The following is an 18741-nucleotide window of genomic DNA, read 5'->3' as shown; positions in this document are numbered from 1 at the left end:
GACCTGCTTCTCTTTTATTTTATCAGAATAGCTCCAGGGATGAGTTTGTTTGACAAGACTCCACCACTGTCAGAATGGAAGAAGAGGACACATTACTGTCTGTGTCAGAAGGAGCATTCACTGTATTTACAGTCAGTAAATGCTCTACACACTTTTCAGCATTCTCCCCCGGAATCTTTAGGTTGTTTTTATGAACGTGTGGATTACAATTCTGTAATCCCATATCTAGATGTCACACCAGAACATCCTACTAACTTGGACGCTGATTCTGCATTCCTAGCTGATGGAATATTATCACCTAGATCTCTTGAGCAGTGGCATTTGCCTCAGGCAACCAAAAAGAAAGACAGCCCCAATGGCCTTTTAAACCCAATTGGTCAAAACATCTCATTGAAAAAATCAGGAAATGAAACATATTTTGAGTCTTCCGATCATTGGAAGGAGCTATCAAGAGAAAAAAGGCAAGAAGCTTACTGGGAATCCTTATCTGCTTCCTCTTCTCAAAGCTTGAGTCAGGCTGACTTGGAAAGTTTCACCTACTTTTTCCCAGAAGATTATTTTGAAGGGAGGCGGCCTAAAGTTCAGGTCACATGGCCTACTCCAAGTGGCCTAACCTCAGCAAAAGCCTTAGCAAGCTGTCAGAAGGTTCTTGAAACCTCTCCCATTGGCTTGGCTTGTAAAGGGCTTTTGGGCACCCAGCTGGATGTGGCTATTGAAATGTGCCTTTTGGATGTACAAAGCAAGGATGACCTCACATGGGGAGCATCAATGATTGCATTTCTGGAAAATTCCTGTGAAAAAAAGGTGCTGGAAAACATAACTATGTGGTTTGATTCAACAAGTGAGCTACCTGCTACACATAAAGAAATAATCAGAGCTCTCAGGTGCCCCAATCTCTGTAATGGACATGGGCAGTGCAGTATGTGGGGATGCCAGTGCTTTGAAGGATACGATTCCCATGACTGTACAACCGCCAAAAGTGAGTAAGAAAAGAATTATGTTTGTTCGTAACCTGTGTATCTTCCTGTAGCATTTGACTTAATGGAACATCTGCAGAGAGCAGTTTGCTCTTCAAACAGCTTCACTAGTTAAGACCTATGATGAATTAATAGTCAGGTTTTGACCTTGACAAGCTGATCGCAATACCTGGCTGGCTGCTCTGGAGGCGTGTGGGTTTGTGCACACAAGTTTACCTTGGTAAACTTGCAAAAATGGATTTGACAATTCCCTTAAACAAACTGGTTTGAGAGAAGCGATTTTCTTTCTTATCATCCCCATGCTTCAAAAACAAACTCCTAAAAAAGAGAGTCCCCAACACAGATGTTATACTAATTTCAGAAGGCTCAGTTGCAGGAGTGGGGGTGGGGGTGCCTTGGGGCTTCATTCTCCCCACAACTTTTTAACATCTATATCACAATATTGGGGGTGACTATCTGGAAGTGTGGACTGTGATGTCATCAGTACACAAACAACACTCTGTTCTACTTTTCTTCCCCATGTACTCATTCCATGGAGGCTGTTGAAGGAACTGATGTCTGGAGGCAAATTTGAGCTGGATCAGGACAAACAAGTTGCAGCAGCAGCCAGACAAGATAAGGATGTTGTGGGTAGGGAAACTACCTATTCTAGATGGAGGTTTGCAACTTATCCATAACCAACTGGACTCCTCCTTTTCACAAGCTCAAGCTATTTATTTTCTAACGAGCTCAGAGTTGTCAATTGCAACTTTACCTGCAGAGGATGGATCTCACCTCAGTTATCCATGCACTAGTGACATCCATGCTGGATTAATCTAATGCACTCTATGTGGGGCTACCTTTAAAGGTGGTTAGAAACATCAACTGGTGCAAAATGTCAGGTGCCAGGCAGTTGGAACATGTGACACCTACAGTCACTACACACCAGGGGTGCCAACGTGAATAAAATATTGAGGGGCAGGTAAGCCCTGCCCCACATAATCAATCACAAGACGCAGCATGCACACACTATTTGAATGGCAATGCCCATCAACTTTGGAGGGGGACGACCCCCTCAAATATTTTATTGGGTGAGACCAAAGGGACCTCAGCCCCTAGGAGGTGGCTCCTATGCTACACACACACACACACACACACACACACACACACACACACACAATTCCTTTATCAATTTGGCTTCAAATCAAATTAACTTGTATGACAACCAATTCTGATTGATTTAAAAAAATGTTTACATTATCCCACAGATGAAAATCAGTATTCTTTTCTTTTTAAAAATAGTTCAGTTTTGTAGGGAACTTTGATCATCCCTTCTTCTTCTTCTTTTAATTGTTTCGTGATATTTTAACTTTCTGACATTATATTACAAAATGACCAACTAATCCTTCAATCTTAAACACACATTTTTAGGAGAAAATCCCACTGATACCAATATAAATTGCTTCCACATTGCTATTTGTGGTTGTAGCCTGTCCACTTACATGAGATGGAGACTAGTAGCTGAGAATCAGACTGTAAAATCAGAGGAGACTGCCAAAGGGAGTCGCTCTCTCTTCCCCCACCCCCCATTTCATTTATAAAGTGATGGCAAAATCTCCAACAAACAATGTCAAGGTAATGCACAGCAGCCATTCCAGAAGGTGAGGCTGATGGACCTGGGAAACCTTTAACATTTGCTTTTTCAGTTTTCCATAATACACCTGAGATTGCATGTTGTTTTCTCATAAAAGGAAGCTTCATCTTAAAGATCACTCACCCAATTCACACACAGTCCTCCAGATACATATTAACCACTTGGGTGCTACAACAGAGATAAGGAAATAATAAACAGTTGCACTTATTAGAGTGATAGCTTGAACTTATGACAAATAATATTATCGTGCTCCCTTTTAAGCTGTGGTAGATGTATCATGGGAAGATGTGTTGCTGCCAGTATAGACATCTGAGGGTTATCTAGGCCCAGGTAAACTTTAAGTGGCAGATAATAAGTGAGAAATACACATGCATACATATAAACAGATGGGATGCAGGTGGCGCTGAGGGTTAAACCACAGAGCCTAAGACTTGCCGATCAGAAGGTTGGAGGTTCGAATCCCCACAACAGGGTGAGCTCCCGTTGCTCAGTCCCAGCTCCTGCCAACCTAGCAGTTTGAAAGCACGTCAAAGTGCAAGTAGATAAATAGGTACCACTCCGGCGGGAAGGTAAACGGCATTTCCATGTGCTGCTCTGGTTCGCCAGAAGCAGCTTAGTCATGCTGGCCATATGACCCAGAAGCTAAACGCTGGCTCCCTCGGCCAATAAAGCGAGATGAGCGCCGCAGCCCCAGAGTCGGCCACGACTGGACCTAATGGTCAGGGGTCCTTTTACCTTTTTACATATAAACAGAGCTTGCTTTCAGCACCTGTCAGATGGGCGCTATTGTCAATATAAGAGAACAAGAGAGGTGTCCATGGTGAGGTGTCCAGCACCTTTTTCTAGAAAAACAGCACTGCATATATGTTTACTTTCAATGTCTCTACTCTGAGTAAAAGATAACTGAACACCACCCTTTCTCACATTCACTCTTAATTCACTTACGCTACATACATACTTCCAAATGAAAGTGCAGGATCAGGGGATTGGAGATACAGAATTAAAAATTGCTACTTCATGAGTCCCTTTGTCCACCTTCTTTCTCTGAAGGACTGGCCTGTGTAGCAGGTTACTTGTCCAGAATGAGCTAAGGCCACCAGGGTATTCTGCCCAGACTAGACTTTCCTTGTCACCTTTGCAGCTAAATGGCCTGGAACCCAAGTACCTAAAAGTGCACCTTCCCCAATATCAATAATCTCTGACCCTATGATCTGCAGCCTCAGTAATGGTGCTGCTTAGTGAGCATGTCCCATTTGTGGAATGCCTGCCTTGGTCAGATGTGTCTGTCTCCCTCATTCTTGACCTTCAGGTTGAATTTAAAAGCATTGCTCCTTGCACCCCTGAGATAATTGTTGGGTAAAATGCATTTTATAACCATTTTATTGCTGAATTTATTGTACCAGTTGCTGGAAACTGCAGGATGAGAGTGAAAACTGGGATCATCTCTTCCAAACAGAATAGCACCAACAAATTATGTTTAAACCTACATTTTTAAAAACAACAGCTGAGGTCTCTTTGAATGGAGCCTCTTAGCATTATCTCTGTGTTTGTTCACAGACAAAACTCCCCCCCCCCTTTAACAACCAGCTTAACCCTCTGAAAAAACACAAAAAATACGCTCTTTTATGTAATAACACTACAAAAACATGCAACAAAACAATGTACTAACAGAACGATAGTTTCCTTGACTTGTATGTCAAGTGTGCATAATTATGCCTTCTGTTGAGGAATGTATACCTTGATACTTGTGCTATAGGGAATAAAGTAATCCTCCAGTGAACCTTTCAAGAAACAAAAAGGTGAAGACATTGCAAATAAGGATTGCAGAGACAACGTGAAACATAGCCTTGGTACCTGCATTTGATGAGCACAGGCAAGAAAAGCAAGCTTGAATTGGTATTGAATTATGTTTGCTCTCTGGTATTTTGTAAAAAGCCATTCCAGCAAATTGCATAAAATATCAGGTTTAAATGTATTGTCTATAACATAGTAAAAAAAGAAAGAGTTTCAACAGAACATAAGAAGAGCTCTCCTGGATCAGGCCCGGTGACCTATCTAGTGCAGCATCCTGTTCTCAGAGTAGCCAGCCAGATGCCTATGGGATGCCCCAAAGTATCATCTGAGTTGAGATAGTTTTCTAGTTCCAATGTATCTTTCTGCTTAAAATATAGGGGGGGAAACAGTTTTGTGTATTTCAATGAATTTCTTCAAGAAAAAGAAATAGGGGTTGCATAAGAACTGTCTTCTTAGATGAGAGTGGTGGTTTATCTAGATCAGAGTTACCCCTTTGACTGTGGCTGAACAGATGGTCTGGGACATGGATGGAGAACTTACAGCCCTCCAGAGGTTGCTGGACTACAACTTCCATAATTCCAGAGCACTGGTCATGCTGGTAGGATAGATGGGAATTGGACTCTATCAACATGTGGAGGACCAGAGGTTCCTCAGGAATGATCTAGGGAGATCCATAAACAGGGAGATGTAGTGACAGACACCCCTGTAGCTCATTCCCAGGGTGTACTTGGAGCAAGTACGTCTGTAAATGTGGAGGCTGTCCTTCTGCCAAAACTCTGAGTACGGTCATACCTCGTGTTGCATTAGGTTCATGTTGCATCTTTTCAGCTTGCGAATGCTGCAAACCCAGAAGTGTATACTTCCAGGTTTCACTGCATGCGCAGAAGCGTTCTGCATGCTTCACACATGTGCAGAAGCGCTCTATCGCGCTCTGCACTTGCACAGAAGCACCGGTCTAGTTGTGGACTTTTCAGGGTGCGAACGGCACCCTGGAATGGATCATGTCCGCAACTAAAGGTACCACTGTAGACAGCTCTAATACTATATTATCATATTTTATTTTCTGTTTATTTTTATACTGCTCCTTTTAAAAGCTATTGATCTTTTGGTGGTGACTTCAGTCAGGGTTGACAGGTTCAGGGCAAGATGCACAAATGGCGACTAATGGTTATTCTATAATTACACATTTCTGAAAAAGTTACGAAAACACTGAGTTATTTGCCGGTACCTATGACCAAAAGAAAACCTGGAATATTATAATACATGGTCCCCAGAGTGCAGCAAGATGCACATCTGTTAGGCAAAGCGACATGTCTTTACCTAGGCAAAGTCACCTGGTTGTTTGTCCAAAGGTGCTAAGAGTATGGATTAAATAGGGTTCCCTCCCCCCCGAGAGCTGTTTGTTCAATGCCCCTGATTTTAAGGAACACCTTATTTATGGGTGTCACATATTTAGTTGACAATAGTTAGATAACACTTAAGGACATTCAAGTAAATTTGAGGAGGATGTGGTTGTGCCGTTAGGTTCCTTCATCCATCTTCCATGTGTTCAAGGTTCAGCAAAACACAAATAGGCACCTTGTTGTAGACATGTGTAGTGAACAAGTGGACACTGAGGGAGTAGGGTCAGTGGCATATGAAATGAAGGGGAAGTGCTAGCAGCATGGTCCTATTTCCCTTTATCCACATGTAGCTGGTCCACATGAATAGCTTATGATCAGGACTAGTATGCTTCTGCAGCCTAGGTTTTTTCTAATATCAGCTTGACTGGGTGGTTCATAAATATACCCTTTCATTTGCTGGTAGTGCAGTTGAGAGAAATCAGAGGTTGGTTTTCTAGGTTTTTTGGTTTTTTTGTTTAATGATATAACTTCTTGTTTCCAAACCCATGAGAATAGATCCACATTTTATGTCAAAGCAAGACCTATTAATTTAAACAGAACAGCGGGTTTCCCTGAGGAAAGCAGTGGGACAACAACAATTTAAAAATCTTTTTGGACCTGTAACTTGAAATCATGGGACAAACAAAAATGTGGATGGGCCCGTAATCACATCTGAATGCTCTAGAACTAAAATGTAGATTGTACCAACCCTTAAATACTCACAACTCAATGCAAAATTGTCCAGGTGGCCAGATTTATAATTATCATCAAACTGATATGGAAATTTAGAGATGAAAAGCAGTTACAAAATTTGGCAAGACTCCAGGAAAATGTCACCCTTTAATGCTCCTTTCTAGCGTCATTAAAAGAAAAAAAAACTCCCAACACCTGTAGAAGGTGCTTAAAATGTCATTACCTACTGTAATTAAATGGAGAATTCAATTATCATGGATAACAAATCAGGCTGGCCTGCAATTTGTGTACACTGACCATGGTAGCTTTTTTTTTTTTTTTTAATCATAACCAACAAGCACAACTTAGGAAGTTATATAGAGCTTCTGTAATACTCTGGGGAGCAATCGCAAAATAAAAGGTAATGAGGAGTAATAAGGACAAATTAGTTTCACTATGGTAATGACAGTTTAAGAGCTTTCTGGGTGTGAATTTCAATTCCACTGTGGAATGTCCAGGAAAGAAGAGGCATCACAGGCCCCCCCCCCAAAAAAGAAAAAAGTCAGAGTTATTAAATGTTTCATTTGCATCCTTTTCTTACTTTGATACATCACTTTACCTTGGGCTACTTAGTCCTCAAATCTATATTAGTGAAATCTTCCCCTACTTGGAATGCAAATATATCCATAAATTTACTATTTCTGCGCTTGGAACTGAATGTACATATTTTGGAGCCAAACCACATCCCCTATAGCAGTAGTTATATGAGTTGTGCTTAAAAAAAGATTTAAAAAGAATATTAACCATTTTCCATGTTATCCTTCTAACATTAGACTGGATTCAGTTCTTATATTGCATCTTAGATTAGAGGATATTAATTTAAAACAAGTAAAAACATTAAGGCTGCAACCCTATACACTCTTACCTGGGAATAAGGCCCACTTATGAAAGGAGCTTTCTTTTGAATAGATCTTTTCAGGATAGCATGTTTCATAATCCCATTGGATTCAGCTAGCACCACAGACATGCAGAAAGTTTGGAATGAAGGCTTTATGCACTATCATAAAACAGATGGTAGACAAGACTGAAGGAAGATTGCTTTCTCTAATCAGGATGTGGACAGGGGAGAATTTAACAAAATAAAACAAAACTTACAATGAGAGCCATGCGCAATGTGACTTGGAGAATGGGCCAGGGCCAAATGTAGGTTTGACCCATCAGTGATGAATGAAAGGTGTCTTTATTGTTAATACTTAGGCAGCGTATGCAAGTGAAGCATTTCACAAATCTGTTGAGCTCCAATTCCACTTTGTAATGGAAGGGATCAGGCATATCAGTTCATCCTGAAGTGAACAAGACAGATTCTTAAAATCATGTACTGTTGCTTTGCCACCTATGTTCTGTGGAGTCATTAAGTGATAACACCTTATGGAAGCAAGCCAAGATAAGAACAATCACGATCCTGGAAAAGTCACTCAAAGATAGATGTGCATACCCATGCAGGACATAGAGTTGGTATTGGGAATTTGGCAGGTAGACAGAACCACCTTGATAATTGCGCCCAAGGCCTCACCTTATATTGACTGCCTATGAAAATATATTTTATGCATATTTCCTCTCATTATTTATACATACATATATACATCCGTACATACATACATGGGTATGCACATCACACACACACACACACAAATTAAGCTCTTTGTGGAATGAAACTAACCAACACTAATACCAGTCTGAGTACCCTTTTCCTTGATTTGTTTTGCCTATTTACTCATATACATTTTTGTTTATTTCTCTTTATTTTCCCCTTTTTGTTCCCCCACCCCCTTAAAGAACCAACTACTCTTCAGTTATTGGCATGGAAGGGATTATGAGTATAGGGGTGGGTTGCAGGGGATATAGTAGTTAAAGGTTGGGGGGAAAGTGAACATTCAGGAATACGTTACTACTAATAATATTTTAAAAAATAGTCAGACATAGTGGTGTGCTATGCTATATACAGAAATGACTTGGAGCCACTTTGCACGCTGTAAAACTCCCATGCTGCATTGTGGTCAAATAATGTATCAGACATAAATGGAGCACAGCAGTAGGACCTACAATGTTACAGTGAATTCCCATCCTAAATATTTTGTGTATTGTACAGTGGTACCTCAGGTTACATATGCTTCAGGTTACAGGTGCTTCAGGTTACAGACTCCGCTAACACAGAAATGGGTTAAGAACTTTGCTTCAGGATTTGCTTGGGTTAAGAAATTTGCTTCAGCAGAAATCGTGCTCAGGTGGCACGGCAGCAGCAGGAAGCCCCATTAGCTAAAGTGGTGTTTCAGGTTAAGAACAGTTTCAGGTTAAGAATGGACCTCCGGAACGAATTAAGTACTTAACCCGAGGTACCAGTGTACACCATACCAGTACTGCATATAGCATTAAAAGCAGGAGTTTGTAGTCCCCATTGTTTGGTCTGTGATTATAGACATCTGCCTCTTTTCCTAGAGCTGGAGAAACGTGAACATTTTGAAAAACAAAGAAAAACATCAATAGTGCCCCAGTTTCTATTGTTTTAGCTTCCATTACTTTCCATCTAAAGCACAAATCTGGCTGGATTGTAGCAGGTCTATTAGCTTGATAGATACAAAAGTCAATAGAAACTAAATTTAGAAAGGATATCAAATCTTTATCATAAGGGACCTGGGAGGCTGCATGGCTGTTGATCTATATTGTACCACTGCAAATCAAATAAGGGAGATTAGTCCTTTTGGTGATTAGTTTATTTGCTTTAATGCAAAGCAGTGAAAACAATTCTGTGAAACAAGCAGTTGGGAAAAAGTCTTATTTTTAAGGCATCTAGGATTAACTAACACATGGCTTCACAAAAGAACGTGCTCTGATTTTAAGTGGCAAAACCATTCTCTAAAAAATACCATGTGCAGGCATGAAAAAGGAATTCAAACCTAGTGGGCTGAAAACACTGTAAAGGGAACATCCTCCTCTCCACCCCCTGCAATTCAAAATCGTCCTTTTAAAACATAAATACATTACCTGCCCAAACAATTTCAAAACAGCAACTATTCATAATAAATATTTGTTTGTAGATAATGAGATCATTTGTGTTTTAAATTATTCACAGTGAGCCATTTGTCCTGCATCAGTGTGCACACACAGTCCCTGCATGTAAATAATAATTCACTTAAGTAGCTTAAAGTGACAGGAACTAAACATGGGTTCTTTAGTGCAGGGAGTTTTTCCTGTTGGTTCATACACTGGCAATTATCCATGAGCATGTTTTTCTTAAAACACCACACTGTCTTCTAGTCAGGCATAGTAAATCAACTGTCACCTGTCTACTCAGCCTCCAGATTTTCCTAACGCCTCTCTTGCCTTGGCCTGTTGCAGGTCTTTTCTTGGAGCCCAGCTAGGGAGCCGTATGCAACCCTGTTTAATAAACATATTGCTTTACCAACAGCTATGAATAATCAATAAAATAGGGACGCGGCTGGCACTGTGAGTTAAACCACAGAGCCTAGGACTTGCCGATCAGAAGGTCGGTGGTTTGAATCCCCGCAACGGGGTGAGCTCCCGTTGTTCGGTCCCTGCTCCTCCCAACCCAGCAGTTCGAAAGCACGTCTAAGTGCAAGTAGATAAGTAGGTACTGCTCCGGCGGGAAGGTAAAAGGCGTTTCCGTGCACTGCTCTGGTTTGCCAGAAGCGGCTTAGTCATGCTGGCCACATGACCCAGAAGCTGTACGCCGGCTCCCTCGGCCAATAAAGCGAGATGAGCGCCGCAACCCCAGAGTCGGTCACGACTGGACCTAATGGTCAGGGGTCCCTTTACCTTTACCTTTATGAATAATCAAGGTTCAATATGCAACAGAGATAACCTGTTTTGCAAAGCATTAATTTCAGAATTCTCATGTCCCCACCATTTACTACAGAGGCGGGGAACATCTGGCCTGCAGGCATCTTTGACTGCCTGGGCATCCAGTTTGTTTCCCTAAAACTACATCCACCTGCCTATCAGCTGATGTCACTGGCGATGTCAGCCAATTGGCTAGGGGACAGCCTTTAATCCTGCTTAGGCTGTATCACCCTGTTCCCAAAAGAAATCTCCCTGCCTTTCCTTTTAAACTTAATGTCACTGCGATCTTCAAGGGGCGGGAGACTCCCAAGCACTTTAGAAAGCATCCCCTGAAGACAGGAAGTCTGAGAATGGCTACTGTAAAAATAGAAGCAGGAAGTAGTAGCAGTGGGAAGGAACCAAAGTGCTCCTTCGACGTTTCATATAGCAAAGCCATTTAAGAGGACACAAGAAGGAAAATGAAACCAGGAAGAGAGCTGAAGTTTTGAAGCTCAAGACTTCAGCAGTTAATCTGTTGAATGGCTGTTAACAGTATGTTACCGACGGAGCAGATGCAATCTGAACTGCAAGTGTACGAATAAGGCAGTTCAGCCAGAATTTCGGGTCACGGGTTTTGATGCACTACCTGTAACAGGGCAGCTTTATGGGCAGCAAAGAACATAAATAGAGTACAAAGTGCCAGTTTGAAGCACTCCATGGGATGAATTTACCAAACATAAAGTTGTTTTTCAACTGTAAATGGCTTGCCAAGACAGCTTATCATAATGATGAATTTGCAGGTGTAGCCTCTGATTTGTGCACCATGGGAAGTTCTTTTGACATCAAGAGATAAAGAACGGCATGATGCCAACTTTGCTAGCACCACCATGGCATTAAAGGCATTAAAGAGCATAGTGAATGAGTTGATCCAAGAGTAGCAGGGGATGCACTTTGAAAAGGCCAGGAAGAAATGCATACATAGGAACCAAGTCTGCTTATAGATTATGCCAAAGTCATCTTTCTGGGTCATTGTGAAAGGAGGAAAAGGTAAAGGTAAAGGGACCCCTGACCATTAGGTCTAGTTGTGACTGACTCTGGGGTTGTGGTGCTCATCTCGCTCTATGGGCCAAGGGATGTGGCCAGCATGACTAAGCCATTTCTGACGAACCAGAGCAGCGCACAGAAATCCCATTTACCTTCCTGCTGGAGCAGTGGGATTAGAATGATTGTGGGATTAGAATGCAGAGTCCAGGAGTCCAAAAGGCTTCTTGGAAAGAAAATGAAATAAACCTTGTGACAGCTGCTGGAAGTGGGGACATCAGAGGAGAAACCACCCACTGTCATTAGTCTGTCCCAGAGGAAACAGCTGCTTCAGCAGGGCACTATATTCTATTTTTCCTTCCATCACAGTCTCCTTTTGCTTTTTCTAGCAGAGAATCTTGGCTGGGTTGTTTGTTTGTTTGTTTGTTTGTTTGTTTGTTTGTTTGTCTTTTGCCAGGGTTGGCATCTGCTGAATGGACCCCAAACCATTTCTGAAATATATACTGTGATCATGCTGTCATATATTGCATTGTTAGAATTAGGACTGCTGAGATATAAACTGCTTTGAGCTCTTAGGAAGTAAAGCACCACGTGAATACCAAAGGCTCAATGAAATCCACACAGCTGGTATGTGAGGAATGATCCTTGTAGGACATAACAGAGTTCTGTTCCTTGTCCTCTTCCACCTTGCTGGGCATGCCCCTTCAATTTGAATTCCTTGACAGAGCAGAGAGGGGTTGACTGGCCAAGGATAATGGAAGCCTTCCATCCCTTTAAACAGCCAGTCGCAGTGGGTGAGTACATGCATTCCACAGTGGGAGGGGAATGGAAGCAGGACTCTGTTGTGTAAATAGAAGGAATGGGAAACCTATAGCCCTCCAAATGCTGTCAGACACCATCAGACCCATCATGGTCAATGATCAGGGATTATGGGAGTTGTAATACAGATGCATCTAGTAAACTCTAGATTCCCCACCCCCTGCTTCATAGACTGACTCTCCATTTTAAATATTCCTAATAGTATTCCTGAGCTGCCGTCTCTGCTGCTAAGGGGACTGTGCATAATAAGCAGCAAGCAAGGCATTCCCTTTTGCACACTCTCTTTCTTTTCTTTTTTTACACACAGTTTAATTGCTATTTGTCCTTTTAATGTGATTATACACATTAATGTGTCAACAAAATTCTGCACCGTTTCATTAAAGATGACATGAAAGTTGAGGAACCTCAAATTTATCTATCCACATATAAGGGGGGGGGGGGAATGCCATCAACACACTTAAGGTCAAGCACTGTTCCTGGGACAACTGGGTAGTATGACCTGAAACAACAGAGTTCAGTACTCCCTGTCCACCCTGTAATGTAGGAATTAGAACATTAACTTAAATACTATGTCAGATTTGCTTACAGTACATTACACTACAAGTCCAGCAATAGCTGATTTTCTTTTCCTGTTGGTGCAGTCTTTAAAAGACACCTATAGGGTGGTTAAAGGTAAATGTAAAGGAACCCCGACCATTAGGTCCAGTCATGACCAACTCTGGTGTTGCGGCGCTCATCTCGCTTTATTGGCCAAGGGAGCCGGCGTACAGCTTCTGGGTCATGTGGCCAGCATGCCTAAGCCACTTCTGGCAAACCAGAGCAGCGCACGAAAATGCCGTTTACCTTCCCACTGGAGCGGTACCTATTTATCTACTTGCACTTTTACGTGCTTTCGAACTGCTAGGTTGGCAGGAGCAGGGACCAAGCAACTGGAGCTCACCCCGTCACGGGGATTTGAATCGCCGACCTTCTGATCGGCAGGTCCTAGGCTCTGTGGTTTAACCCACAACACCACCCGCATCCCTTATAGGGTGTTTAGAAGCATGGAATAGAGGTTTCACATCTCCTTAAATATTGTGTGGGTGAGGGAAAGTTGGTATGCACAGAGTACGCATGGGAAGGAAGCTAGATGAGTGATATTCCTTCTTATGCACAGCTGGAGCTCTCTCCTCCCTTGCCATCCTAAGCATCTATAGTTCATTTCTCTGATTTCTCAGGTACATAGTTGTAATTATGCAGATACCTCTGGTCCATGAGCAGAATAAGATTCAGATGAACATGTGGGACATGGGTGGGGAACCTTCTTCAGCTCAAGGGCTGCATTCTCTCACAGTCAACCTTCCAGGGTCCATATGCAAGTGGTGGGTGGAATAGACACAAAGATGGGTGGAGCAATGGGTGTGATTCATACCTTTTTATTTCTTTTTTTTTACACAGTAGAGTACATTCCATCCATACAAAAGTAAGTGGTTTATACACACCCACACCCACACACACCTCTCCATCTGGGAAAGTGATAGGTATTATGACGGAGCAAGGACACATTGCAAACACTCCAGGAGGGTGCAAAGCAGGACCTGTTGATCTGCAGAGAGTTCTAAGGGCCCAGAGAGCTGCATTTGGCACCTGAGCCTGAACATCCCCATCCAAGGAATAGAGGAAACAGGTTGTAGGTGGAGTCCAAATGTCAGAACGGTTTTTAAAAACAATGGGTGTGTTTTTCACAAAACAGTGCTTATCAGCAGAACCTGTTCCAAATAGGCATGGGATGGGGTGTTCTGTACAGCTCTGCTTTCCACTACACTAACAACAACAATTCTCAATTAATTGTACGTTATGACCATTTCAATACATGTTGAAAACATGCCTGGGAATGAAAAGTAGGGACCTGGTGCATTTCCAGTGCACTTCACATATGGCAATGCCTGTGCTTGAAAACAATCATATTCCCTAGAACAATGGGAGAAGGTCATTACAGAGGGCAACATCCCTGAGACTGTGAAGGCTGCAAGCACAGGTTTCAGAAGGCTCCAACTGGCATGAGGGTTCATTATACAAGCAGGCATCACGCTTACACTGTTGACCCCAACCAGTCTCAACAGGCTACCAGAGCAATTCCAAGAACTCTTAAACAGACCCTACTGTCACAGTACGTAGAAAATGTTTTATTGAAGCTCCAGTTCTGCAGTGCACTCACAGGCTAAAGATGCTCCCCTAATTTGTTAGGAAAGGCTTTATAGACTCCAAAATGTAGCAGGGTCACATCCCACTAGAACATGCTTTTCTGCTTTCTGAAGAAACCGTTGGAGCAGAGAGTGTGAAGGCTGAATTTTAGCATTCAGCTGATACCAAGGTGTCTGCATTCATGACTTTTGACCAGAGTGCAGAAATCTGCCAGGTTCCAATTTAAGTTGGAAACACCTGTTGGTACGTACTCAGTCTGTACTTATTACTGCAGGGTGCCTTCCACGTGCACCACAGTACTGGTAGAATAGATTTGTTGCTCCGGCCTTGATATCTGAAATATTTTGCGTATTTGTATGGCCTACTGAAAAACATATGCATACATATATAAATATCCTGTATGAGATATGACATAGGCAGTAGAAATATAAACAATAAAAGCACATGAAACCCAGTACAAGCACACAGGGGTGTAGTGTGGGGGACCTGGGGGGTTGCCCCTCTCCTTGGTTGGGGAGCACCATGTGAGGATGTTGCCAAGGCAGCATTCTTGTTGGCCCAGCGGGCTCCCTCTGTGCCCCACCACCCTCAGGGCACACCCTGCACGCCCAACCCAGGTGGCAGGAGCATACTCTCTGCTGCTGAAAACACAGTAACATAAAAGAATGTCAGCACCGGTATAAAACAGAACAAAAAGAGGAGTCTCTGATGTAAGAAATTAAACAGTGTTTTTGTATTGTCTGGACTACATCTTAGCTTATTGACCTTCATCCAGTCCACTGGTTTAGAATCCCCACTGTTTTTCCTTGATCAGATGAAAAGGAGGTGTGGAGTCGGGTTTCATCTGCATACCGGTCACAACTCAGCCCACATCCCTAGTTGACTTCCTCCAGCAGCTTTGTGTAGATGTTGGCTAGCATGGAAGATGAAATAGAGCCTTGACAAATCATATACAGTATCATAAACACCAAGGGGGATCCATGGTTTCCCTGTATGCTTCTGAAGACAATCCATTTAAACAGAGTGTATACAGGAAGCAGGGTGGTATATAACTGCCAAGGGGAGTGTTAACCATGAGATTTTAATGTTGATTTTAAAAACGGTGCCATTTTAAGCACCAGCTTCTGGAATTGACTACCCAGGTGAGAGCAGAACCAATGTACAGTGGTACCTTGGGTTAAGTACTTAATTTGTTCCAGAGGTCCGTTCTTAATCTGAATCACCACTTTAGCTAATGGGGCCTCCCGCTGCCGCCGAGCCACTGGAGCACGATTTCTGTTCTCATCCTGAAGCAAAGTTCTTAACCTGAAGCACTATTTCTAGGTTAGCGGAGTCTGTAACCTGAAGCGTATGTAACCTGAGGTACCACTGTAATGCAATACCTGCAAAGCCTAACCCAGACAACCTATTTAGGTACTAAAAACTGCTGAAAGGTTCAACAGGATCAGCAGGGTAACGACTACCACCCACTCAAACACATTGTCTAGGAAGGGGATGTTTGCAACCAGCCAATAGTAGTTCATCATGCTTTGCAGAAATAACTCAGTGGGACCTAACACTACAAGCTGTGGCTGACTGTGATTTGTAAATTCCAAAAACTTGGAAATTCTAGAGGGAATAGTAGGCAGTGCTATTAAAACCTCATGAAAAACATAATGAAGCCTTTATTTTTATGCGCTACCCATCATTTATCAAAACTGCTCATCCTGCCTTCCTAATAGTGTTGTGTATTACACGACTACTGAACTAGCTGATGAATGCTGATAAGCAGGAAACTGGCTCTTTGTAAATACAATATTGTTGTTTAATGATGCTGTTAATACTACTGATGGCTCTTAAAAAACAACAGCAGAAAACAAGGGAAACAAAAGAAGTGCTTTGCAGTGGTAGAGCACATTCATGTTGCTTCTTGGATCTATTTTCCCATGTGGGGAATTCTTACTCTTTCATTAAGATAACTAGCCAGTCAGGTGGGCTTACAAGAGGGAAGGAGAGGACATCTAAGAAGCAGCTAGTACTTGAAAAAGGGGTACTATTAAATGTTTAATGTCAATCCTAGAGCAACTTACCTGGGAATATGGATGGAAGGATCTGCCAATGTTGGTTTCAACTCTTTGTTCTTCACATTTTACAGCAATTTGCATTCTTCAAAAAATCCTCATGGAAATTCATCGGCATTTTTTGGGTGAATTTCTCCTAATTTTCATATGATGTTTTGATTTAGTACTACCTTTGCAAGCAGATTTCCCTAATATAATTAATGTTTGTATGTTAATTTTCACTAGTATCTTAGTTTTTTTATGAAAACTTTCCCCTAATACATGCATTTTTTAGAAACATTGTTTGGTTGAAACATTGCATTGCAAAATTCTGACAAGTGCGGATTACTGAGGACTGCTGTGTTTCAGTTTGAATATTGTTTTCGAAAGTGGACATTCAGTTTAAATCTGCTCCAAGCCTAATTTCTTCTCCACCACTAGCTGGCAGTAAGCCCCACTGAACTCCATCAGATTTACTTCTGAGTAGACATTACGAGATGCTCAAAGACACAATCATTCATCTGTTTGTTTGTTTGTTTGTTTGTTTGTTTGTTTTTACAAGGGAAGGAAGGTATACATACGTGCTTTGAATATATCGATGTTTTAGATTGTAGTCCTCGACATACTAATAAATTAGCACATTCAACAATGTAGATCTTTCTGAAATAATAGGATTGCACAGTCAATGAAATTGCATCCACTCAATCTGCTGGTCTGTCCTTGCATGCAGGGAAAGTCTCTAACTCACAGAGGGTTTTGAGACCCATCAGCTACTCTCACCTGGTTCAGCTGGTCAGTCTAAGCCATTTCCCGGGATGTGGCCTCTGTCACATGCTGACAGCTTCTAGGAGCCACAGATGAGAGTTGAGTGCAGGGTGGGGACCAAAGGTAGACAAACTACCCCGAAGGAGGACAACAAGTCCCTCACCAGAGGTACTACCCCTCCTCTAACATCCCATACATCCCGATGAGAAAGAACAAATGAGAAAATCCTGCCTTCGCAAATATGAAGCAGACATGCAATATCACTTATTTTATTTTGCAGTATGAAACTAATAGCATTTGTGTGTGTGTGTGCAATCCTGCAAGACTTCATTTTGAATTTATTAGTAGCTGCTAGAATGACCTTTGCCAAAACCTGGAAGGCTCACGCAGCTTCCCATCAAAATCACAACAGTTACAGAAGGTAGAGGCGCAATGCATTTTGTTCAGGTGACAGGTTATGAAAGGGCTCCTACTAAATTCACAACATTAAAGCTGCAATCCTACACACACTTACCTGGAGGCAAGGCCCCGAGCAGTCGGCAAGGGCTTACTTCTGAGTATAGGACTATATTGCATAAAAGCCTCAATATCCAGCTAAATCATATATAATAAATCAACCACCAGTAAGTGATAAAGACTTTAAACAATCACATCCATGTATCATTTGATTTTGATAACAGTTTGAATTTAGAAATTAATGTGTAATATGTTTATAGTCAAGGTGTTAAAGTAGAAGGGAAACTCCCTATAGGAATAACTTGAATAATTGTTATAATAGTTCTGCAATAGTCACAATGTTGATTTTAAAAAAGAAAAATTATTTTTATTTTTATTTAAAGCATACTCCAAGAGCTTTGCTGGTTACACTCCTGTGAAAATATATACAACAGGATTAAAAAAAAATGAACAAAAAAAAATCACATTTAAATTGTACCTGGTTTTTATATGTTCTTTGTTTCTTTGTTTAAAGCACAACACATATATTCCACTCTTCATTGAATATTTTCAAACCTAGACTGGGAAGCAGTAAATCAAAACAATGAAACATACATAGAAAATTACAATATATAAAAATTACAAAATTGTAAAAAGATCCATTACATAAAAAGAAATTAACAGCTGCATCATAAGGCAAACAGAGCTAAACTACCATTAGAATTCCCAGTTTAACCAAATTCCTGGGTTAAGACAAAAGAACATTCAACACTCTGAACTAAATGGTCCCAATGACAACCCCGTTCCACCTCTCACCTATGTGAGCCCACTGACTCCTCCTCTGTCTCATACAAAGAGGGGTCCACTCTGCGCCAACAGACTCTCACTCTGCAGCTTCTGAACAAAGTAAAACCTTTTGCTTCCACTCTCCAACCCACCCAGACTCTTACCTGCATCCACAGAAAGAACCCCCCAATCCCTTTGCATAATAGCAACAGAGCAAAAGAACAGGAAGGTAGCAGTAACCCACAGCTGGTGTTTCTCTCTTGTTCTTGGTTTTGAAAATACCCATGGGCTTCAAGGAGATTCAAGGTCAGTAAGGAGGAATGTGCAGGTAGAAGTTCTACCCCCTCTTACCTCTCTCCTTATATGCATTTTATACA

At 41.7% G+C, this 18741-nt stretch overlaps 1 protein-coding gene across 2 annotated transcripts in view; it reads left to right on the top strand.

Moving 5' to 3' along the window:
- The window catches only part of LOC310827454 (von Willebrand factor D and EGF domain-containing protein-like), a 199603-nt gene that overhangs the window by 78514 nt on the left and 102348 nt on the right, over positions 1-18741 (top strand). For both annotated transcript variants that reach the window (XM_083703544.1, XM_083703543.1), the window contains exon 12: positions 27-979. In XM_083703544.1, coding sequence (XP_083559670.1) covers positions 27-979 — 953 coding nt within the window. The remainder of the gene's footprint in view (positions 1-26; positions 980-18741) is intronic.

This window comes from Podarcis gaigeae (genome assembly GCF_964106915.1).
Source record: "Podarcis gaigeae genome assembly, chromosome: 1".
In the NCBI taxonomy this organism is placed as follows: Eukaryota; Metazoa; Chordata; class Lepidosauria; order Squamata; family Lacertidae; genus Podarcis; species Podarcis gaigeae.
Note: the sequence above shows the minus strand (reverse complement) of the source record. Positions and strands in the feature narration are given on the sequence as shown.